The sequence below is a fragment of the Doryrhamphus excisus genome, linkage group LG12 (genome assembly GCF_037039965.1).
Source record: "Doryrhamphus excisus strain RoL-2023G ecotype Guam linkage group LG12, RoL_Dexc_Guam_v1.1, whole genome shotgun sequence".
Lineage (NCBI taxonomy): Eukaryota > Metazoa > Chordata > Actinopteri > Syngnathiformes > Syngnathidae > Doryrhamphus > Doryrhamphus excisus.
In genome coordinates, this window is record NC_136368.1 from 520,636 (window position 1) to 545,991 (window position 25,356).

A 25,356-nucleotide genomic window follows, 5' to 3' on the forward strand; every position below is an offset into this window, starting at 1 on the left:
ACATGTAAAAAAAAAAGCCTTTTAATGTTGCAACCTGCGCTTCTTTCCCGCCACGCTGCCGGGGGTCCTCACTGGACGACCACAGGGGGGCACGCGGCGGCCATGTTGCTCCTCAGCTTGAGGCCAGCAAGAGGCGAGAAGGCGGGCGGGACGTCGTAGCCCAGCAGCTGGCGGGTGACGGACTCCCAGGTCAAGCCCATCTCAAGCCGGCTGCAGACGCACGGGTACTGGCGGTCGGCCCAGCAGACCCAGTCCACCGCCGTCCTGACGCGCTGCCAGCGGGGCGGCCTGCTTCTGCCACAAAAAACAAAAACCCTCTCCACGTGAGGGCTGTTGGCATTTCCAGAAGCGGGAGCCCGACGGTGTGAAGACCCTCACCTGATCGGCGGTTCCTCCAAAGCGAACAGCGTACGCAGCAGCCGGCCTTCCGGCAGCTTCTCCAACCTCATCATCTGCAGGACCACAAGAGTCGCCAGCAGCCTCAGGATGTCAGCGGCCGCCTTCACGCCTGCGCACGACAGGATGTGAGCTCGCCGCAAGGCTGCGGACTACGAGGATGGAACGTCATCTCACCCAGAGAGCGGATGCCTTTGCTCGTCAGGAAGTTGTCTGCAAGGACGTGGAGGTCGACGTTGACGCATTGGCCCAGCTCCGTGGTCAGCTCCCAGTAGCCGTCCTGCCGGAGCCAAATATCAGCACGGCTTTCATCCATGCTGGAGCTTTACCGGGCACCAGGCTACCACCAGGACGTGCCCGAGATCTGGACTAAGACTGGACTTCAGTTGTTCTCACATCACTTCCTGGTTGGGCTCTTTTGCTTTTCGCTTTCCAAAGGTTGGACCCCAAAGGTTGGCTGCGTACTTTTGTGAGCCTGGGAAAGTCGGCGTGCTCCGCCTCCTCTCCATGCTAACCTGATCCGTCCATGCTAACCAGGACGCAAACCTTCCTTCGCACATCCTGCTAAAGTCCACATGGCAGACATGTTTGTTCGTGTTTTTGATGGGCATAAGTACGATCACCGATACCGACCGATATTGTCCCTAGCAAACTGTAATATATAAGATATACTATAAATAGGTAATAAATAATTTATCATATAAAATAGTCATAATGTTGATAGCGCTAATATCAAACTTTGGGATCAGCGATATTTGTTAACAAAATGTGTGCAGGCGTCGTCTTACCGAAGTCTGCATCTCGAAGATCTTCGTCCATTTTGACAGATTCTGGCCTCCTGCCGACCTGCAAACACGTGATAGCAACACGTGATCAGCACACAGACACGCATCTTACATACGTGGGACATAGCGTTTGGTAACGGAAGCCTTTTCCACGCGGAGTTCCTGCCAAATTGTTGGAACTTTTGTAACATCATCCCATCATCACCCCGACATCATCATCCCGGCATCATCCCGACATCATCACCCCGACATCATCACCCCGACATCATCACCCCGACATCATCCGTCTCGCTTGATGTTTGTGACAATATGTAGACTTTGATGCTGATGGAACTAAATGATATTTATAAGCCCCATCTCCTATTTAGACGTCTTTTACGTGATGGATTAGCCTTGCTGTGGCGAGCCAACCGTCTGGATGGAAATGTTCCAACCGTACGAACGTCCACACGTGCAATAAGCCTCGTAAATATGACACGACGTGACATATGGGCCGTATTTGTCCATACGCTCCAGCACCGTGGAAAACAGCGTAGCGAAGCCAAGAGGGCCGCACACAAGGACGTATTGATGGAGACGGACGCGTGACTAGTCTTATTGTCGTCTGCGTTCATTGCCTTGTTTCCATGCCACACATCAATCATCGGTTCAGCGCCATGCGGCGTCGGTGTTTGTTGTCCAACGCACCTTGTGGCATCACAGACAAGGTAACACCATCATGTGACCTGAGGCAGGACGAGGGGAGCGCTGCTGCCGACATCGTTATCGGAACCTTCGTTATCTATGTATTCTTTCAACTGCTTCAAATCAATTTATGGACTGAACCGTTTGGACGGCGCTTGAGTTTTGACTCACCAGGATGTCTGCCTGAGGACACGCCCCACGGGTCTTGGCGCAGGGTCGGGTGGAGCAGAGCCGGCTGCTCTTCTTCCCAAAATGGGTGCAAGATTGGATGCAGTTTGGCTTCCTAAAGAAAAACCTGGTGCTGAAGTTTGGCTCGCCAAAGAAAAACCTGGTGCTCTAGTTTGGCTCCCAAAAGAAAAACCTGGTCCTCTAGTTTGGCTCGCCAAAGAAAAACCTGGTGTTGAAGTTTGGCTCCCAAAAGAAAAACCTGGTGCCGAAGTTTGGCTCGCCAAAGAAAAACCTGGTGCTCTAGTTTGGCTCGCCAAAGAAAAACCTGGTGTTGAAGTTTGGCTCCCAAAAGAAAAACCTGGTGCCGAAGTTTGGCTCGCCAAAGAAAAACTTGGTGTTGAAGTTTGGCTTGCCAAAGAAAAACCTGGTGCCAAAGTTTGGTTCGCCAAAGAAAAACCTGGTGCCAAAGTTTGGTTCGCCAAAGAAAAACCTGGTGCCATAGTTTGGCTCCCAAAAGAAAAACCTGGTGCCCTAGTTTTGCTCCCAAAAGAAAAACCTGTTGTTGAAGTTTGGCTTGCCAAAGAAAAACCTGGTGCTGAAGTTTGGCTCGCCAAAGAAAAATCTGGTGCCGAAGTTTGGCTCGCCAAAGAAAAACCTGGTGCCATAGTTTGGCTCCCAAAAGAAAAACCTGTTGTTGAAGTTTGGCTTGCCAAAGAAAAATCTGGTGCCGAAGTTTGGCTCGCCAAAGAAAAATCTGGTGCCGAAGTTTGGCTCGCCAAAGAAAAACCTGGTGCCGTAGACCGGACCTGAGACTGAAGCAGCTGAGAAAGTCCTGCTGGTGGACCACAGGTGATTGGTGCCATACCAGAATAGCCAGACCCTTGGCAAGGCCCTGAAGGTGCTTTGCTGCCAAACAGCGTTCCAACCACGGGAGGGGATGACATCCTGGTTGATGTTGGTCTGACAGGGAAGCCATCAAAGCGCTCAATGGTCTCAATGGCTCCTCCACCTGGTTGCTGCTGGAGCTTCACTTGAGCTTCCATCCCAGGAGGATCCCACTGATGCTGGACTCTGGATTCCTTTGCTTTTACATCACGGTTCGGGCGCACACGTCGCAGGGTTCGATGCTGAAGTGGCAGCAGAGGGGGCGGAACTGGTGAGCCGAGGTCTTCAAGTAAATTCTTTCCATTTGGATCTGTGTCTCCAGGGGGTGGAGGAGGAGGAGGTGGTGGAGGTGCATCACGGGACGGATGGGTGGGTCTGGATTTAGGGGTGATATCGAAATGAAGGCGGTTATCCCTTTGAGTTCCACGTAGACGTGGACGAGAGGCCTCCAATGAGCCGCCATGCTGGATACGTGGTACGTCCAGGCTTGGTGGAAATGGTTCTGCATCTGGATGTGTGGCTCCAGGAGGAGGAGGAGGAGGAGCAGCAGCAAATGATCCAGTCAAGAGACCCGGCTCGGTTCTTCCTCCGGAAAATAAGGCTTCAATAAAGGCTGGTTCGTCGTCAAACAATCCGAATCCCATTTCACATTCATCCTCCTCCTCCTCCATCTTGCTGGACTCCATGTCCTCCTCCACCTCCTCCATCTTGCTGGACTCCATGTCCTCCTCCACCTCCTCCATCTTGCTGGACTCCTTGGCCATCAGCTCATCAGAAGCTGCCGCTTTCTCTATCACAGCCTTCTTCACCCTCTTACGAGCCCCAAGTCCATCGACTGGCGACATTTCTGGAGACGACAGCGAGAAGGAGGGGCTCTACCAGAAGGAGAAGAGAGAAAGAACAAATATTAATATTCTCTTCTATTGTCATTCAGCGTACGTTCAACCACGGTGCGGACCTTCTCCTGCTCATGGGATAAATGGTAAACAAATAGTACTTTTTGGTGGACACTTTTTATGCTTTTCAAGCACGATGGTGGTTCTCTTCTTTTTACACTTGCGTGACTGATAAGAACGTTACTTAACACCGGCAGGGTTCATGAAGGTTTAAAGGTGTCTTGCTTCCTTGGACGCTTGGATGGCCTGATGTCCCGGGAATAGACGCCGGGAAAGCCAGCCAATCAAACTTAAGAACCCGACCAGAACTCAAGGAGAGGAAAAGCCATGCTGATGAGGACATCAGCCATCCCTTGAAGTTCACGTTTAAGGTCATTTGTCATGGCTGGAGGAGCAGCATGGACGGCCACTGGTTTATTGATCCATTTTATTCATCCTGGTACAACTACAGGTACAAAAATAGCTCATTGGAATTTTATTTAAGACATGATATCTACCAACTTGCATATTTTTGTAGGTAATAACAAGCATCACAAGTTCTTACATCAATATCTAGAGCATTGTGCTGCCAAAAATGAAAGTGGTAGGATCTATTTTTGTGATTTGTCACATTTAGTTGTGCCAGGCATTAAAAAAGAAGAAGCAACTGAAGAAACAAGGCTGGTCTAATCATTTCCTTCCATGACTGACGTCGTCACAAGCCTACGGTGCCCTCTGGTGGCTACCGACGGTAATGCTCACTGCTTGGTTCATGTCCATATAATAAACATTTAACAACAGTAATCCCTGGCATCACGATCCATGTCACCATAGTTATGGCTCCCCCATCATGTTTTTTCAGGTATGAAATAATTAATAATTATGGCTGATTTGTGGTTGACTTCAGCCCATCATTCATAAAAATATAAATATATATAATTCAGGAAACATATGTAAAAAAAAAAAAAGTGGAGACAAACCGTGGGCTGATACCAGGGAGACGGCTCGCCAAGGGAGGAATCTGATCCGGACCAGGAGTCCTGCAGGAAGTGGCAGACAAAAGCAGCTTAAAAAGAGACCCGTGATAGAAACGAACAACCGAGTTCGTGCGGCATTCACATCGTCGTCCGATTCTTCCTCTTCCGTGCTGCTCTCACGAGGCGTCCAGCTGATGTAGGGCAGGAAGTCCACATCTTCTTCGGCCAACAGCGCGGGGATGTCAGTGAAGGCCTCGTTTGCTTGGCCCGGCTCCTAGAAGGTGGAAACGACTTTGACTAACGGGTGGCGATGGCCGCTCAGGCAGAGTGAATACAAACCCTTTTTTCAACAGCCACAAAGCTGGTGAACTGAGACAGGATGGAGTACTCCTTGCTTAAACCAACGATGAACGCTTTCAGCTGGGCTTTCTTCCCCTGGGGAGACAGAGATCCACGTCATGTCCATTGATCAACCTGTGGAGCGACTGCCGAAGAGACGCACCTCATGTTGGGCGAGGTTGGAATCCAAGCTGCCGTCCTCGTAGTCTCTGATGACAGCCCTCGCTGTCAGCTTGTGGAGGAACTGAAAGATGCAGACACGCGTGTTGGAGTACAGACACCGACTTTTTGGAGCGGACTATTTTTGGGGGGGGTACCGTGCCGCTGGTCTTCTGCAGCTCGCTGGTGGACACCATGGTTCTCAGCTCCTGGCCGCCCAGCTCGCCCAGCAGGGTGGCCTGCGACAGGAAGTGAGCAGGCTGGCCATTAATGTGACCGCAGAACAGAAAACATGGCCCCTTCACCGGTCCTGTGGCATGCAGCCGGGTGCCAATGTATCAGCGTGCCCACTCTGTTCCCATTTTGACGGACTTCAAGAAGGCATCACCTGCGGCCTATTATTAGCCCTAAATCCAGCCTTTCAAGCACCAAATGAGCTAACATACAAATACAGTTAGATGGACTGTAGTCTCCACTGGCCACTAGGTGTCACTAGTGAGATACACCAGACTTTTATATCATCATTCTTTATCTTACTACAACTCAAGTCCGAATCCCCGACATCGCATTTATTGAAACACATGCGAGCACATGTCTTATTCATTTCTTACATGTCTTATTTTCTCTGCTTAAGTCTACCTGATTGGGTGTGGGTGTGGTTTTGGTGACATCTAGTGGCCATAATAATTCATTACATTACATTTGATACAGAGCATAATGGACGCTTTTTGTTTGTTTGTTTTCTAATTTGCTTCTGTCTTGGAGACCGTGTGTCTGGAGGTAGTGTCAAATATAATGAATAATAATAAATAATCCCGGGGTGGAGAAATGACCATTTGGACTGCAGCACATAGTAAAAATATACGCGTGACCCTAAAGGTTCCGGAAGCCGTGCCAGCCTAGCTAGCAGCCTACCTGAGTGCAGTGCGGCACGAAGCCGTAGACCAGCGTGTGGCAGTCGTTGAAGAGCGCGTGGAGCTGTTTGGGAGCTTGCACGGGAGTCGGAGCCGACGAGCCGAACTGATGCCACTTGACCGACACGGACCTGCAGCCAGGAGACGCCACGCGCCGCAACTGGCACGCCACCTGCCCCCGAGACGCCACAAAGACAGGAGGAGTGGTCATTTAACTTTGTCGGTCAGCATCTTGTATCGCAGCGACCTTTCACCTCACCTTCTCCGCCCACTTGTGCTTGTTTTTGGTGTCAAAATATTCATAGGCTCCGCCCCCGGCCTGAGCCAGGGCTCTCAGCATGTGCTGATTGGCTGTTGGGCTAAAATGACAAAAAAAACCCCAAAACTCATCATTTGAATTTCTCAAGTCTTTCACTCGTCGTCTTGAAAATAAAAAGCTGCTAAACTTAGTGGCGCCCCCTGTTGAAGGTAATATGCCACCATCAATCATAGAACCTTTGTTACCTGTACGTTCTTTAGCGTCCTACACATGGAAGCAAATGTCTCAAACAAAAGTTCCAAAATGGTGACCATTAAGTCGCACTACTTCTACGGTTATCATCACACTTTAGTTCTTCATGACACAAAATAAGCGTAACTATGAACCAAGTGTGTCTTTTGCTAGGCTTCAGTGTCTTCCTCAGACTCTTCCTCACCTGACGCCGCACGCAAAGAGGCGGCTGTGTTGCACGTTGTCCCTGAGCAGCCGCAAGGTGACGTCGGCGTCCTGGAGGAGGCCATCGGACAGCAGGATCAGGTTTCGGATGCCGCGCGACGGAGGCAGCAGGCCGAGCGCCCGCAGGGGCTGCCAGAGCTCGGTGCTGCCACCCACTGGCAGGACATCCTGTTGGGGAAAGACGGCGGGAAAAAGGTACACGCTGTTTTTCTATCCAACACTGGACAACGTCTGGCTTCGGCCGAGTCAGTTAGCATGGCGAGTTAGCCTACGGGACCGTATTTTCCAGACAGTGAGTGTACTTCATCACTGAGTCAAATGTTCACTTGAAAGATTCCTATTCGTTTTAGTCAGCCCTTCTGAACACCGACGGATGACATCACAGTTGGGCCAAACATGAACAGGATCATCACCTGGATGAACTTCTCTGCTTCCTGTCGAGCCTCATGGAGCGGCGATGCGGTCAGGAAAGCTTGTGTGTAATCTGACAAGACAACAGGATATAGCAAGTTGCGTGTGAATACCGTCATCTCGTTCCCTTTGGAATGGATTCATGGGTTTGCATCATTTCTTGGCACGCATGTGCACGCATGTGCACGCGTGCACACACACACGTGCACGCATGTGCACGCGTGCACACACACACGTGCACACACACACACACACACACACGTGCACACACACACACACGTGCACACACACAGTTCCGTTTCAAATGTTTATTCATTCATTTTCTACCGCTCATCCTCACTAGGGTCGCGGTATGGTGACGGTTTGACACTGGAACAGACTATTTCAATAATAGAGATTGACTTTGGGGATGTTGTGCCGTGTTTCCTTGACATGACAACCTGGTGACGCCAACAGGAAGTGCTACTGACCGCTGTTGAACAAGACGATGTTGACTTTGAAGCTCGGCTGAAGGGTTCTGATGATGTGCAGGGCAATCACCCGGGACCAGTGTAGGGGTTCCCCCCGCATGGACTCGGACGTGTCCAGCAAAATGACGACTTCATCAGATCTGGAGCTGGGTCGGACATCAAAGTTTGGGTAGAAAACCAGCATGCAAGCCTGCGGGGATGGAGCGGGAGATGGTTACGTGGGAACGCTGTCAGGAAGGCGGAGCTGTCAGACCTGGCTGTCCTTGTCAGGGTGCTTTTCCACCCACATCCTGGGCAGATGAACCTCCGACAGAGTGAGTGACAGCTGGAAGCCATCCGGACCCATGACTTGCCCCGGCAGCACGCTCACCACCGCCTTGCAGTCGGTCCTCTGCAGGAACAAAAACGTCAAGGTGAAGATGAATGACAGGTTGGCATCAAAATGAGCTTTTCAATCACTTTCAATGACGTACCAAGACATCATAAAAAATCATGAACACAGGCGGGGGGCGTGCTAGTAGGCAAACCAGGCATTTGGCTGACCCCCCCCCCCCCCCGGGTTTAGGGCCTCTGAGGGACCGGGTGCCCCAAGTGCTAATACACGTACTACACGGAAACCACAACAATGGGCATTTATCATGAAATTATGAAACGATGACGTAGCAAACCCCCGTGGGTGCACCCCACCTCCACCCCCCACGTGACCATATCTCCCTGTCTGCACCAATCAGCGCAAACCGCCATGAATTTCTTAGTTTGAGCCCCCCCCCCAATCATAAACAGTCAACGGATGAAGGACCTTCATCTTGACTCGGTGTGTGATGCACGACAGGCTGCTGATCTCGTTGGGCATCTCGATGGACATGTCCAGGCTGAAGTCCCTGGGAAGGACAAACAACTGTTGGCCTTCGCGTTCCTACAAACATTCCCACTTTTACATGAAAACATGAACAACTTTATGCGACTCAAACGACACAAACGATAGCTTCCAAGTGACGTAAAAGCACACCATTGTGGTGCGTTCACTGAAGGCCGAACATGGTGGGACAAAACAATGTCCAAAGCCAAACAACACAAAACATGTTAAGAAATAAGATGATTAAAATGAATAATCTTTATTTTCTTGTATGAATTTTCTTGTATTGGATCGGGACTCAGCATCAGCTGATATTCTAAATCAAATGACTCGATAATAATAATATAATATAATAATAAAAATAATAATAATAGACCTAGTGAGGAAAAGTGGTAGAAAATGAATGAATGAATAATATAATATAATATAATATAATATAATATAATATAATATAATATAATATAATATAATATAATATAATATAATATAATATAATATAATATAATATAGGTCTTATCCCTTAATATTTTGGCCTTACTGTCATACCATGATAACTTTTATATTATAACAATTTACAACGTTATTTAATTTTGTTAGGTTCTCTTAATACTCTGACATCAAAAATACTTAAACGTAAGGCTTTTATTGTGGATTTTATGTTCTGGTTAATAGCAGTTTGTTCCATTTCTACTGTTGATGATTGTTGATAGTTTACATTTCCAACAGCAGGGGGTGCTAAAACCCCGCGTTTGAATGGAGTTGATGACAAAAGGAGATTGAGGCGCACCTTGAACTTGCCGATTCATGGGTCACACAGACCTTGTCCACGGTCACCTGTGGAGAGCGGGAGAAGCCATGTGACGCTGAATTTGCCACTTCCCCTTTCCAAGCCTTTACCTGCGTGGTCTGGTTGAGCGCTGCGCTTCCCCGCCACGGCGCAACACTCCCGGGCAGGGAGAAGAGAACGGCGCCGTCCTTGACGATGAGCTCGGACACAAAGGTCACTTTAATGAGCACGGTGGCGCCCGGCGGCAGGTTTCCTACGCTGATGGTGAAGACGTCCTGCGAGGGATGGGTTAGGCAGGGTGAGGTGTGACTCGGCTGTTCGGTAGTTACCGCTGATATGTGGTGGCATGCGCCTACGGGAGCGTCCTGGTCCATGAGGTAGGCTCCGTGACCCTCCTGGACGGCCTGCCTGTACTCCCTGCGAGCCTGCTCTTTCTCCTTCACCTGGCAGCCAAGGACACGCAGCTTCAATGCTTGGATGGCCGAAAGCCCTTTAGGCTCCTTGTGATTAGGGGCTATAGCAACAGACTTGACAATAAGAATACTTTTTCTTGGGCTTTTCCCATCGCAGCCTCATTTGCTACAAATGTTTCTCATAACACTGGGACTTGAACATTTTCCCCTCCTAATATTATTAGTTTATTGCTTCATTGCTTTTTTTCCTCTTAACATTTTGACTTTATTCTCATTAAATTACATTTCTGCTATAATTTTTTAAAAAAAACTTTAATTTTTTGTTCTCATAATATTTCCACTTCCACGGTCATACCATTAACACTTTTTATTTTCTTTATTTTCATTTTTGTTGCTACTAAAATGAAACTCCTATTATTACAGGTCAAATTGTGAATTTTTCTCGATATAATATTTATTTTTTTCTCAAAATATTTGGACTTTATTCTCATGTAATTATGGCAATCTTTTCCATTTTTATTCTTGATTATTTTTTCTTATAATATTTCTTTCTCATAATATTTCCACTTCCATACCATTACGGCTTTTTATTTCTTTGATTTTCTGACTGAAAACGTAGAATATGATGTTTTTCTTCATTATCATCAAATCCCAGACTATTTTTTCTCATAATCAAGACTTCATCTGATATTTTGCCTTTACTTACATAGCATTGTGACTTTTTCCTCAACCTGATTTTCTAAAAATGCCAACTTTGTTTATTGTTTTATTTGTTTCTCACAAGATTCTGACACTTGTGTTTCATATTTCAACATGATTCTACTATAAATGCCGTTTGTTTTCCTAATAAATATGACAATATTCTTGTTGGATGACAACGTGTTCTTCATGTTGATATTCTTCCTGTATGATTAGTGCTGCATGTTGCTGTCTTTCCCCCCTTATTGGTTCTATTTTTACAATGTGCCTCGGGCCATTGTCACTAGGACACCCCCGGTCTACACTGATTCAATGCCCACGAGCCGCTACGGTGCCGGCCTGCATCCGTACCTGTGCCACCACATGCTTCCCATCGATGAAGGCCTCGAAAGCGCACACGGCTGCCGAGTCCTCCAACGGGAAGACGTACTTTGCCTCGATGGGCGCCGGGCTGTGATTGCTGTACTTTTGGAAGACGACGACCTGCAGGCGGATTGAGGCCACGCTAAACATCAGTTGAGGTTATTCCACGCTTACGCCGGACACGCCCCACCTGGGAGAGCAGATCCACCAATTTGCACTTGACGTGGACAGCCTGCAGGGGGAGCTGCTGCCCCGAGCTGCCCAGCAGTCCTGCAGTCAGGTCTCCCAGTGGGTTCCTCATGCTTTCTATCCCGACATTAGAAGCCAGCACCTCTTCACACACACACACACGGAATACATCATTACAGGTGTCATTAGCTCCAGGGAAGCAAATATTCAAATAGTGGCTCCGTTTTGTCTAAAAGATCCAATTTGTGGGCTTAAAAAGGAGCCGTGTGAATGCCTCGCACTCCTTTGTCATGACAAATACTTTCCACGCCGCTCGCTGACACCCGGCTGCCGTGGGGACAGCAGGACGGTCCATTAAGTCTTCTATTAGTTGCGGGAGTTGTTGCTAAAAGTTGTGCTCAGCTACTTTGCCAACTGATCCTGTGAGGAAACTCATTGCGAGGAACTTTAAGTGCCAATTAGGAGTGATGGTACAACAGCAGCCTTTGTGCACACAGCCCCCCGAGGTGATTCTCACTTTTTCATTTTTTCATTCATCTTCCACAGCGTCGAACCAGACGCAGGCAGATATTTAAAGGCAAGACGCTTAAAGCCGACCCGGCGCCGACACCACCAATGCAGGGGAACATCCAAAAAAACAGCATGAATAACAAACGCGGCTCTCTGACTCGCGGCACGTGAGAGCCGCGCTCACCTGAGACGCTCGGGAGGGGGCGGGTCTCAGCCGAGGTGTCCACAGTGGGGCGGAACTCCTCCAAGCGGTCTCGGTCCACGCTGAAGCGGACCACGTATCTCAGCTGGACCTGCTCGGGCCTGTACACCACGTACTCGTCATCCTGGAGCGTGGAAAGATGACAGACGATGAGCTGCAGCTGCAGCGTTTTCTCTGTTTAGGTCTACGGTATTGGGTGAAATGAGTGTACAAGTGACTATAGGGGTGCTACTTCATGTCTAGAGGGCTCTAATAACGTCAAGAAGCATATTTAGAATCACATATTTGCCGGTCTCGGTATATTGCATGTGCACCTTGGCGCATTTGTTCCATAGAACAACGGCATGGACGGAGTGAGCCCTTTTGTAAGTCATACAGTCTCTGCCTCGGCGGGTGGAGGCGGGGCCACGAGCAGAGTGCAGAGTGCGAGTGACTAGTGTAAGTTGTGGCAGACAGCAGCTCCTGTGTGAACGTTGACTGCATATCAAGCCATTGAAGTGCATCTTGAGTATCTTCTTACTCTACCCTGGTCACCAGGTGTCAGTAACGGGTAAGAGACCATACCCACGGCAGGAAGTATGCTGTCAAGGCGAACGTCTTATCTATGTCTAAGATGTTGAGATTTTCTGTTATTGTGTCTCCTATATTCCTATAAGGAATAAATACTCCTATAAAGGCTTGACGTAATTTCAATGTAATTAATAAGACAAATGAGTTTTTGACAGCTCTGGTGAATACTTGGATATTTTTTTATAGCTTTTTTCAAACATTTTGAGCACTTCAATATTGCCCGGAAGATAAGGTGAGGTGAGATAAGATGCGCTTCGCTGTTAATCCGTTTGCATTCACGAGGCTAAATCATTTTCCAGGATAACTGGAAGAAATTTGACTTTTGTTTTCCCATGTACAAGTTTTCCATGACCGGACAACTGGTCAATCATTTTCTAGGTTTTCCAGTACATGTGGGAACCCTGCGACTGCCTTAAATGTACACGTGATATGCCAGCATCCTCCAGCATCCTCCAGCATCCTCCAGCATCCTCCAGCATCCTCCAGCATCTTCCAGCATCTTCCAGCATCCTCCAGCATCCTCCAGCTCTGGCCTTTGGAACTACTTTGGATTGTGCATTATGTGTGACCCTGATGGCAAGGACCACGGTACACGATGTCGCCCCACAAAGTATATCAGCCACAACAAACATGACTGCAGGGTTCCTGAAAGACGCGGGGAGGGGAACGAGCCTGGCAAGCCTGTTAGTGTATTTATTCATGCTTCAACCATGTCACTGGCACAGCAACTCGTACTCGTACAGTCTTGGCGCTCGGCTAGAAATTTTGGCCCCATGGCGGGTCATGAAGTGGTCACTATCACTAAAAAATGCACGACCAGTGAGCGCGGGGTGCTTGGGTACTTCTTTCAAGAATCCATGATTATGAGTGATGGATGAATCCATCAATAGTGACTGATATTTCACGTCCAGCTGCAGCACGTATGCTAACTCAAGTCGTTTCGTCACCCTGACAAACTCGCCTACCTCAAACTCGGAGTGAACGGAGGAAGTACGGCGGACGGCACGCACACTGTCGTGTCCCTCGGGGGCCCGAGTCAGTGCGGGGTCTTTCCGGTGGAGCTCCAGGCAATCCCCCAGGGCCACGTCGCACACCACGAGCAGCCGAGAGCCGTCTGTGGCGCTGGGCTTGGAGTACTTGAGGCAAGTGCTGCAGGACGAAGGAGGACACAGCTTAGTGACGATGCGCCTCTTCAGGAAGGGGGGGGGGGGATAAAAGGTGTCGGATGCGTGAAGTGTATGGACGTTCTTCTGACCTCATGCTATCGCTGAAGTAGATACCACTTCCAAGGCTGCCGGCGTCTGTTCTGTCAATGCCGTGGTGCTCCACTCCAACACAAGGCAGCAGCAGACCCCTGAAACGATATCGTTGCTCTCAACGCAGGAATCCACTACGGTGCATTCATCAGCACACAAAGGGCCGACTACACACACATGCATTCATTCTCTGGGAGTAGTACATCCAATATGAGCATTCTTCATGTTATATCATGCATTTCCACAAACACACACACACACCCCCTAATGAGATGATTATTATTATTAGGGGTGCACAATAACTAGTACACCGAAGACATATTAATACACAGACACGCACAGATGCATCCATACCGTTATGACAATATGAAAATTGGAAAAACTCCATGCTATTATATTTGTAAATAATTAGTTATTTGGGGGCTGCACGGTGCTTAGCGCGCAGACCTCATGAAAGAATGGAGTCTTTATGGAAAAACCATAACAGAGACAAGCCAGGGAATTTGGAGTGCTTACCGCATTATTATTGTTAATATCAGTATCGTACCAGTATCGGTATCAGTATCGGTACTGGTATTGTGGTATTGTGGGACCCACAAGTTGTTGTCACCAGTATCAGTATCAGTACCAGGACCAGTACCAGTATCGGTACCAGTACCAGTACCAGTATTAGTCTTTCCTGGCTGTCTGGAAGAAGTCACACGGTTCCATTTCCTTACAGTGACCCTGATATCAACTCCAACTTAAGTTGGTCCCTTTCCCTGCCAGGAGCTCCAGAATGGATTTCAGCAGACACCGGATCCCCTGGGACCCACAAGTCGTCATCCGTATGTGTGCGTGTCGGTGTCAGCTCACCGTGACAGAATCCCGACGAAGTTGCTAGCGCTGGAGGAGTGGAGGAGGGACTTGACATTTCCGAGCTGGCCTTGAAAAGTCTGAAGCTCCACGGCTCTGCTGACTCGTAACACCTGATGGATCTGCACGGAGCTGGAAAAAAAGCAAAAAACGTAGCAAAATAATTCCGGTTCCCATGCCACGCCTCTCTTATGGATGAAAAGCATCATCCTGGGGACCATGGGGGTCGTGCGGATGAAACTGGGGTCGCCATCCAGGACACTCCCTACACGCAGGTGAAAGGCTTACCTGTCCCGCAGCAGAGACGCCACAGTGCGTGACTCCGGGCCGCCGGGGTCAACCGCCTCGATGCTGCACCGCAGGGCGCGGAACTTTCCCACGCTGGAAGGGGCGGGGCTTCTCATGGTCATCTCGCTCACGTTCAGGATGTCCCGGATTAGCTGGTCAGGGAGGAACAGTCAATCAGCTGCGTGTGTCAAACGTTTCCATGGCAACATACATGTTAGTTTGCGATATTAGGTGATGACTCAACTACACAATAAAAGAGCTCATGTTCGGTGTAGTATCAAGCCGTAAAAACGCCCACAGGCTTTTTCTGGTCTTTGCTTTCAGAGAGCTGCCCCACACAGCAGTCTAGTATCTGTGCAGCATGGGACAAAGTTGGATGGTGCGTTCAAGGACCGTCAAACAAAGTGGGACAAATCGTAGCTCACTTTGAATGTGCAAAAATTGTGGGATTTGCAAGTAGCGAAGATATTTATCGGCCTGCTTATAATATCGTCTTTCTATCTGCGATTTGTTTTGAGTTAACTATGGACAAGATGCGATTAATCAGGATGAAATAATTGAATTGAGCCTTAAAAAATACTATTAAAGAGGCAGAAAAAAGTACTATAAGTACAAAAATGTGAAGTGTTCAAGATTCAAGCCTTTATTGTGGTTGTATTTGCATAATATGAAATTAATTGTGCAGGAGATGTAACACTAAAAAAGGGAATAAAAACAATAAAAAATGCCATGAATAAGTAAAAATGGCCAATCTTTGCATATCGACGACGGTGGAGTGGTTTCAGCCCGCTAACAAAACCGCAACGGCCCCCGCATCCTCGGAGCTCTCAGTAAATGTTTGGACATGCCCGCCACACAGACAGGAGCATCCGTTGTTGCCATGGCAACTCCACATCACCTTCTTCGCCAGTCCGTAATGTCAGGGGGCCGGCCTCTCATGTTGCGCTAGCTTTAGCGCCGGGTCTAATTTGACACTTTAGCCTGTGGCTTTACGACGGAGGAGGGAGCAAACCAAAGCATCTTCCCTCCTGCTGTTTTGCTATTTTCAGGAGATGTCACGTGTTCCCTTTGCGCCTGGGAATTTGATGGCTAATAAGTGACAGTAAGTACGACGTAACAATTACACGTGGATCGCTGTGAAGGCAGCCGAATCAAAACATCTCAACTAGCGTAGTCTTTGCCGCGTGAAAGCTGTCAGCATTTGGACTGCTCAAAAGCAACAACACAGCCAAAATAAAAACAAGCTTCAGGGTATTTTAGCGAGTTCATCAAAGCCGTTCTTCCACGGGCTTCAAACGCGCCACAAAATCGAGGAGGCAAAACAAAAAGCCTCCTCGGGTGTGCTGTTTTGTGACACGGCGGCATTATTCATCACGATGGAGGCTGATCTGGGATCTGGTATCAGTTTGTGCACATGTGTACCTGACACAGGTCCAGCTTCTGAGAGAAAAGCCTGGTGTCGGCCGTCTTGGTGGGGACCCTGTGCGGCAGCAGGATGTAAAACTCAGCCAGGAGTTGGAGCGATTCGGAGCGCTTCCCCTCCTTCAGGTTTCTCTGAGCTTCAATCAACAAGCCCTCCGCTCGGCTCACCTGAACAAACGTGCACAACGCGGTGTCAGCCGTCATTCGGCCAGTCGGGTGAGACCTATACATCAGATGAAATATATACGCTACTGCAAATATCAGGGGTGTCCAGGGAGGGGCACTTATTGAAAAATAACATTATGCACTTGGAAGTTTGTAAACCAACCTATGGAGATGAACTACAAAATTAGTGTTGGAAAAAGTGGTTGCCCCCTTCCTGATTTTAGTTTTTACATGTTTGTCACACTTAAATGTTTCATATCATCTAATAAATGTAAATATTAGTCAATGACAACACAACATGTTAATATAAAAAGGGAGGAAAACAAATCTAAAGCTCCAAGTCCCTGTGTGGAAAAAGTGCTAATAAGTGCTTGGAAAAGGTTATGAAGCCATTTCTAAAGCTTTGGGACTCCAGCCGACCACAGTGAGAGCCATTATCCACAAACGGCCAAAACATAGAACCGAGGTTTGGGGTAACTTTTGATTTGGAGCCGGCGGTGGGGGGGGTCTGCAGACCTGTCGCAGCGGGGCTGAACCCAGGTCCTTGGCCTGGGGGGGGCATGTTGGTCCTCGGCTTCAGACCGGAAGCGGGCAGGGACTCTGTCAGCGTCCTGTAGACATTGTACTTGGGCCCCCCTTAGCAGCAACAAGATCACATTGCAATCACATTGGAGGCTTTTCCAGCGTGAAGCCTTTTGAAGGTCATGCCTTCAAAAGGTCAAGCATCTCAACAGGATTCAGCTCACTCCTGGGAAGGTTCACCTCAGTTCTATGTTTTGGCCGTTTGTGGATAATGGCTCTCACTGTGGTCGGCTGGAGTCCCAAAGCTTTAAAAATGGCTTCATAACCTTTTCCACACTAATAATTCTTTAAAAATAATAAAAAGCTTAATTTCAAAACTGCATTTTGTGTTCAGTTGGGTTGTTGTTAAATCGATTTGATGATCTGATGATCTTATATAGCACATATCTACTTTAATTCATTCCCATAATATTTTGACATTATTTCTATAACTTTCCCAACCAAATTTTTTAGGTAATTAACATTATGACTTTGTTTTCTTTTGTTTGTATTAATTACATTTTAATTAATTAAGTAAATACATTTAATTACATTTAATTTTTGTATTAATAAATAATTAAATTTAATTAGTTTCATACTAATTAAATATCAAGACATTTATTTTTTTCTTTAATATTTCAACTCTATGTTCTTATTTATCTTCACAACATTCCGCGAGTCCAAGCGGTAGCCTTACGTCATGGAGGCTGAGCGTGTTGACGGGGACGAGGAGGATGTTGCCAAGGCAACCCAAGGCCTCGGTCCACAGCAGCTCCACAAAGACGCCCACATCGTGCGACAAGACTCCTGCGCTCAGCTTCTCCTCCAGCAGCAGCTGCCATAGAAAAAGCCACACGTCAATCACGTCAAAAGTGGCGAGGCGGGCGAGGCGGCCGAGGCTCTTTGAGGGACTGAGTGTCAGAGCGTCCTTGGAATGCAACTTAAGCGCGCCATTAGCATTCATTCCTGTCAAGCCAAGTAGTACTTCATAGGAATGCATCTGTGGCGGTGCTGAGGAAAACCCAAAAATGGGAATCAGACAAATGACAGAAAATATGAGCGCTGCACGTTTCTATTTATCCCCGTTAAATGATGAAGCCACGGTGACGAGGCGCATCATTACAGCAACGAGGAGCCCTCGAAAGGTAAACGAGGGAAGTTTTTGTTTGGTGCAGCGTTAGTGTCCCCTCACAATAACTTTTATGTAGCCTCATAATGTTGCCAGTATTACCTCTGATCCACGGAGGAAGCTTGGGCTGGTTTATGGTATAATAATGTTTTATGTCTCACTTGCGCCCCCTGGGGGCCAATTCACTGCTACTGTTTTCATAATTACGTGCATGTTTGGGGTAACTTTTGATTTAGAGCCGGAGGTGAGGGGGGGGGGGGGGCGCAGACCTGTCGCAGCGGGGCTGAACCCAGGTCCTTGGCCTGGGGGGGCATGTCGGTCCTCGGCTTCAGACCGGAAGCGAGCAGGGACTCTGTCAGCGTCCTGTAGACCGCCACGGCCTCCTCCGAAGTGGGCGGGAACACCAACGCGTCCCTCTGCGCTGCTTCCTGTTAACACCGGCTACATGAGTCTGATGTTGCGGTTGATTTAAAAAATAACTTACGTCGGCCCCCACGTCTTCCTTCCGGTACCGCACCACCCGGTACTGCCGCCCTGTCCCGCCTTTGGCGCTCTGCAGCTCCAGCACACAGCAAGCGCTGCCGCCGTTCTGCAGAGACGAGAACATGACGTTGCGTCATCGCCGGCGACAATTACTACCCGGCAAAGCCAAGCCGAGCAGCTCGCTCTCAGTCACCTTTTGGAAGATGGAATATTTTGCCACGCTGAAGTCATCCGGATACGCGGCTAGGTCTTTGTCCCGCTCATCGTAAATCCTGGGAAATTCCACAGCAGAAATGACAAGATCCGTATTTCATTGGAGTTATTCAAGAGCCCATTTGGAGGCTTTACACAGATAAGCCTTGTCTGGAGCCGTCTATGGCAGATGGCGCGGGGAAGGGAGGGGGGTCTGCGATATTGCTCATATGATAGTCATGTCCAAACAATAAAGCTACCATGATGTTATTTCCTACTGGTAGAGTAAATGTGGGCCAGTATGGCTCTAATTAGTGTCATGAGTTGTAGAGGAAGGAGAGGAAATGCTGCCCTAAAAGGGTTAAACAGCGACGCCGATTGCAACGCCGCCGCTGCTCCCTACGACTAATCCCGTTGTGATAATGCAACACCTCGGCTGTGCGTGACGGCTATGCACACCTGAACCTGCCCAGGATGTCTCTCCTCTTCTCCGGGGGCGGGCTCTCATCCAGCGAGGGCTCAGCAAACGCTCTGCCGGCTGCAGAGGCAAAAGCAAAAGCAAAAAGCAGAAGACCTCATGTGACCTGCAGCGGGATGCAAGAAGATGCGGACAAATGCGGGATCCGCAGCCGTGACGGCGGCCTGGCGCACACCTGATGTACAAACACCACCTTTTGTGCGAGCGACCTCCACCTGACCTCCGGCCGCCATGTCAACAGCAGACTGCGCCCGGCACGGAGACTTTATCACGGGGCTCGTACATCAGCCAACAGGGAGCAGAACTCTTGACTTCCGTCGGCGCAGCCAGCAAATGAAGGCGGTGATAGACAGGAGCCAAGAGTCGCTCAGCTGGAACCGGGTGGGTGTTGGATCTGATTCAATCTGTCTGCACTGTGTAAACACTGGAGGAGTACACACTGCTGCGCTTTTTCCTTCTTTCCTTTTTTCATTAGCCCTCACGTCTGCACCACGTATTTATTGCACTCTGCACCACTTGTGGGCATATATCACGCTAGCTAGGGTTTGTGCGGGCAGAAAGCTAAATCTTCTGTGCTTCTCCCCTCTCCCCTTCTCCTCCTCTCCCCCTCTCCCCCCCTCTCCCCACCTCCACACATCTTTGCTCCTGCAGCTTCTTTTCCTCCAAATGGCAAATGTGAGGGATTCAAGTTCCTCTGCCGTGTTTGTTTACATGCACCTTGGCTGTCATGTACGACACTACTACATGAGGGCGGTGGTGTCCAAAGTGCGGCCCGAGAGCCATTTCCCATGTACTGTAGGGCGGTGGTGTCCAAAGTGCAGTCCGAGAGCCATTTCCCATGTACTGTTTAACGAGAAAACTAAAACACTGGCAACAATGGGAAGATCTACAGTAATTTTACGAGAACAACCCAAAATATTCGGAGAAAAAAGGTTGTAATCTAACAATAATGATTGTCCAAGAATAACGTCGTAAAGAGGAAGATGAAAGTCATTTTAGTGGCATTTACTCGCATATTACAAAACTAAACCAATACAATTTTATCTTTTGAAAAAAACAGGGTTGGGGAGAAAAGGTCATTTTACAATACGGTACACAAAAATAGTAGTCACTGAGGTACTAATGAAGAACCAATAGGAACTAACAACTAAGGCACACATATTTAGAGTAGTTACTGAGGAAGCACGTTACATACATTTGGAGTGGTTACTGAGGAACTAATGCATAGTGTAGTTACTGAGGAACTAATGAAGAACTAATGGAAACTAATGACTAAGGCATATACATTTAGAGTAGTTACTGCGGCACTAATGAAGAACTAATAGGAACTAACGACTAAGGCATATACACTTAGAGTAGTTACTGAGGAACTAATGAGTAGAATAGTTACTGAGGAAGTACGGCACATATATTTAGAGTAGTTACCAAGGAACTAATTAGTAGAGTGGTAAATGAGAAAGTATGCCACATATATTTAGAGTAGTTACTGAGGAACAAATGAGTAGAGTAGTTACTGAGGAAGTACGGCACATATACTTAGAGTAGTTACCAAGGAACTAATTAGTAGAGTAGTAAATGAGAAAGTATGCCACATACAGTGAAGAAAATAAGTATTTGAACACCCTGCTATTTTGCTATTTCTCCCACTTAGAAATCATGGAGGGGTCTGAAATTTTCATCGTAGGTGCATGTCCACTGTGAGAGAGATAAACTAAAAAGAAAAATCCAGAAATCACAATGCATGATTTTTTAACAATTTATTTGTGTGATACAGCTGCAAATAAGTATTTGAACACCTGAGAAAATGAATGTTAATATTTGGTACAGTAGCCTTTGTTTGCTATTACAGAGGTCAAACGTTTCCTGTAGTTTTTCACCAGGTTTGCACACACTGCAGGAGGGATCTTGGCCCACTCCTCCACACAGATCTTCTCTAGATCAGTCAGGTTTCTGGGCTGTCGCTGAGAAACACGGAGTTTGAGCTCCCTCCAAAGATTTTCGATTGGGTTCAGGTCTGGAGACTGGCTGGGCCATGCTAGAACCTTGATATGCTTCTTACGGAGCCACTCCTTGGTTTTCCTGGCTGTGTGCTTCGGGTCGTTGTCGTGTTGGAAGACCCAGCCACGACCCATCTTCAATGCTCTGACAGAGGGAAGGAGGTTGTTCCCCAAAATCTCACAATACACGGCCCCAGTCATCCTCTCTTTAATGCAGTGCACTCGTCCTGTCCCATGTGCAGAAAAACACCCCCAAAGCATGATGCTACCACCCCCATGCTTCACAGTAGGGATGGTGTTCTTCGGATTGTACTCTTCATTCTTCTTCCTCCAAACACGCTTATTGGAATTATGACCAAAAAGTTCTATTTTGGTCTCATCTGACCATAAAACTTTCTCCCATGACTCCTCTGTATCATCCAAATGGTCATATGCAAACTTAAGACGGGCCTTGACATGTGCTGGTTTAAGCAGGGGAACCTTTCGTGCCATGCATGATTTCACATCATGACGTCTTAGTGTATTACCTACAGTAACCTTGGAAACGGTGGTCCCAGCTCTTTTCAGGTCATTGACCAAGTCCTGTCGTGTAGTTCTGGGCTGATTCCTCACCTTTCTTAGAATCATTGAGACCCCACGAGGTGATATCTTGCATGGGGCTCCACTCCGATTGAGATTGACCGTCATGTTTAGCTTCTTCCATTTTCTAATGATAGCTCCAACAGTGGACCTTTTTTCACCAAGCTGCTTGGTAATTGCTCCGTAGCCCTTTCCAGCCTTGTGGAGGTGTACAATTTTGTCTCTGGTGTCTTTGGACAGCTCTTTGGTCTTCGCCATGTTACAAGTTAAAGTCTTACTGATTGTATGGGGTGGACAGGTGTCTTTATGCAGCTAACGACCTCAAACAGGTGCATCTGATTCAGGATGATACATGGAGTGCAGGTGGACTTCTAATGGGCAGACTAACAGGTCTTTCAGGGTCAGAATTCTAGATGATACACAGGTGTTCAAATACTTATTTGCAGCTGTATCACACAAATAAATTGTTAAAAAATCATGCATTGTGATTTCTGGATTTTTCTTTTTAGTTTATCTCTCTCACAGTGGACATGCACCTACGATGAAAATTTCAGACCCCTCCATGATTTCTAAGTGGGAGAAATAGCAAAATAGCAGGGTGTTCAAATACTTATTTTCTTCACTGTATATTTAGAGTAGTTACTGAGGAACAAATGAGTAGAGTAGTTACTGAGGAACTAATGAGTAGAGTAGTTACTGAGGCAGTACGGTACATATACTTAGAGTAGTTACCAAGGAACTAATTAGTAGAGTAGTAAATGAGAAAGTATGCCACATATATTTAGAGTAGTTACTGAGGAACAAATGAGTAGAGTAGTTACTGAGGAAGTATGCCATATATATTTAGAGTAGTTACTGAAGAACTAATAGGTATAGGAATAAAGTGTCATTTTTCCCTGCGTGGTGCTGCCGAGAGACCAGGTAGAACATACTTGCTGTCACCTAGACCTCTTAGTGAGACAGGTCCAACGCTTTGAGGGCGTCCTGCTGCCAAACACACCAAGCACACAACCAGACTTATTACCTCTGCTGGTGTTTTGACAGCATCTGTGCTTCTGTGCTGGTATCAACACAAACACCTTAACCAGCTGACGGTTCAACAGTGCAGCAAAAATCCCAGCCGGAGTTTGTGGCCCACAATACAGTAATACGCTATCCAAGCTGCTGGATGTGTTTTGGTGCAGAGCAGCAGAGCAGCAGAGCAGTAGGTGTGTGTGTGTGTGTGTGTGTGTGTGTGTGTGTGTGTGTGTTCCCCCCGGTCTCTTCTATTAAACAAGTGCATCTAACAACGGCCAAAGGTGAACGAGTCGAGCGAGCTAAAGACTTTGATGACTCGCCTCTCGCTAACAGCGTGCTGACTTTTGAGGTGTTTTTGGGGGGGAGGGGAATCAAAAGCCAGGGTCATATCACGCTAGATACCAATGGTGCTCACACTAAATATTTGGACAGGTGTTCACACAATAAATATTGCCTTTAACAGGAAATGTATACTGCTATACAAGCTGTGTACTGACTACTCTGATGTACATATATCTCCATTTCTTTGGCCTTGGTGGGGGTCTGGGCTCTACTGACCATCGTGGTCCAGCCTCAGTAAGGTATCATGTTTGGCACAGCACCCCGTGTCATGGCGGGTGGGCGTGTGCGAACATATCACAGTAAAAAGCAACAGGTTACCTTGATGGGTGAATGGTTGAACGGGCAAGGTTCGAGGAAGCGAGGGGGGCGAAGGCGAGGAAGCATCCAGCTTGTAGTCCTCGATAAGAAGGAGGACGCCACTCTTCACACAGGTGTGCACATAATCCACGCCCACCACTGGCGTTTGGTACTTCTGGATGCTCCGCAACCTGTTGGTGCTCAGGTGGGCCACGTCGCTGACGACCACGAAGGAGCACTGGAGGAAATACAAGGAGTTAGGAGTTAGAGGAGTTAGGACTGCTAGGTCCGGAGTCAGCAGCATTTTCCCTTTTGATGACTTAAGAGGTCTACGTGACTTAGGAAGGTCAACCTGACCTGATTGTTACACAAGATGGGTCCGGATTTTCCAAGACAAATTCCAACATGTCCTGCCAAAAACAATCTGGAACTTCCAAGCAAGGACTGAGTTCTTTGTGTTCTGTGAGGGTTAATAATGCTTGTATGTATTTAAGGGAGTAAAGTCAGCACTGTGGTTTCCACATAAGCAACCCAAACAGGAAGTGCCTACAAACAAATGTTGGTAGCAGGAAGGCGACGCTTGCAGCCTTACTTGCTTGTTCACCACAAAGCAAAGTTTTCCTCCGTTTTCGGTCACCAGCGACTTCACACTCCCCTTCTCCTTGTATGACAAGTTTTTCAGCTCAAAAAGCACAGTGCAGTTGTCAAACACAGCCATTCCTGAAAACATAGAACACTTGTCAGTCGGTACAAATACAGCCACATCACATTGTAAACTACAACTAATAGACATATAGACAAACAACCATTCCCAATTAACCTAGCATGTTTTTGGAATGGGGGAGGAAACCGGAGAAAACCCACGCATGCATTCTGTACTTCAACTACAAAATTATTCCATTTGTAAATAAGAAATCGTACTTATTTCACTTATCACAGTTGGGCCTAGAATCACCGAGAAATGAACACTGTAGCTTTAAGGTATATTGTGTGGGAGTCCCACAGATATGCACTTGGTGAGTCTTGTCCGCTGTCCTATCTATTTAAAACAACCAGTTTTATAAATCTACAACTTTTGTATCATACATACCTGTCTTAGGTACATTTTAACCTCTATTGGCGCAATTCATGACGTAAAGGTGTGCCGAATACATATTCCCAAACTAATGTTTCCGGATTCAGCTCACCATCATGGCGGCCAAACTACGGAAGTGGACGTCTATTTGACAGCCCGTACGGCTCACCATCATGGCGGCCAAACTACGGAAGTGGACTTCTATTTGACGTACGTTTAGATTTAGATTTAGAGTTGTTGCTCTAGAGTCCAACAAGGAAGTCCAAGAAGGTGCAGCAATCTAATTTCAAACAACGTTACAACAGCATAGAAACCACGCTATACAACTATATACGTATTTACTCAATTCGTACATCATTATAGCAGCACCTGCTCGCTACTCCCACAGTAAAAGTAGCAGACAACCAGGAAGTACCGCGTACAAGCATTCAGTTTGTGTTGATTTTAGTCGAAACATGAAGACAAAAGGCATACGACGATGTAGCTTGAAGTTTAAGTTGATAAAAGCTGTAAGGAAGAAAGTTGGAAGTTTAAACAGAACCTGTCACGTCTGCGTCGGCAACCTGGCTACCAACAGCCGGGAGCGGTTTCAGCTTCCGATGTAGTTGCAAAGTAAAAGCCCCGGCTTCAAAATAAAACCACCAAACGACGAATAAATCATGCTATTTTGTGGCATATTTGTACATTAATATACACATTCTATGAATGTCTCTTCTCCTCATAGATTGGATTCCACTTCCCGATATCTTTTCTCCATAGCTGCAAAGTCCTGGTGGAACCCTTCTCCGTGCTCATCACCTGTACTTGTCCACAGATCAGTGGAAAGAAACGTAGATGGGAATCTTCAGTGACA

The 25,356-nt window shown here is 47.4% G+C and overlaps 1 protein-coding gene across 1 annotated transcript; it reads right to left on the reverse strand.

Annotated features, from left to right (window-relative positions):
- Nucleotides 1-5: 5 nt before the first annotated feature.
- Nucleotides 6-25,088, reverse strand: parp4 (poly (ADP-ribose) polymerase family, member 4). Its single transcript, XM_078795316.1, has 36 exons — nucleotides 25,045-25,088; nucleotides 24,021-24,148; nucleotides 23,450-23,666; nucleotides 19,178-19,256; nucleotides 18,720-18,798; nucleotides 18,528-18,632; nucleotides 18,313-18,471; nucleotides 17,612-17,749; nucleotides 16,189-16,356; nucleotides 14,767-14,918; nucleotides 14,479-14,610; nucleotides 13,623-13,721; nucleotides 13,333-13,516; nucleotides 11,780-11,921; nucleotides 11,087-11,229; nucleotides 10,885-11,016; nucleotides 9,778-9,864; nucleotides 9,532-9,696; nucleotides 9,422-9,468; nucleotides 8,578-8,659; nucleotides 8,032-8,169; nucleotides 7,779-7,968; nucleotides 7,311-7,381; nucleotides 6,878-7,065; nucleotides 6,442-6,541; nucleotides 6,184-6,354; nucleotides 5,427-5,507; nucleotides 5,273-5,353; nucleotides 5,110-5,205; nucleotides 4,913-5,044; nucleotides 4,774-4,833; nucleotides 2,037-3,793; nucleotides 1,185-1,242; nucleotides 574-676; nucleotides 379-508; nucleotides 6-294 (listed from the first exon to the last, which is right to left on the reverse strand). The coding sequence occupies exons 2-36, from the start codon at nucleotides 24,144-24,146 to the stop codon at nucleotides 69-71; spliced, it is 6,018 nt and encodes a 2,005-aa protein (XP_078651442.1). The 5' UTR covers nucleotides 24,147-24,148; nucleotides 25,045-25,088; the 3' UTR covers nucleotides 6-68.
- Nucleotides 25,089-25,356: the final 268 nt, after the last annotated feature.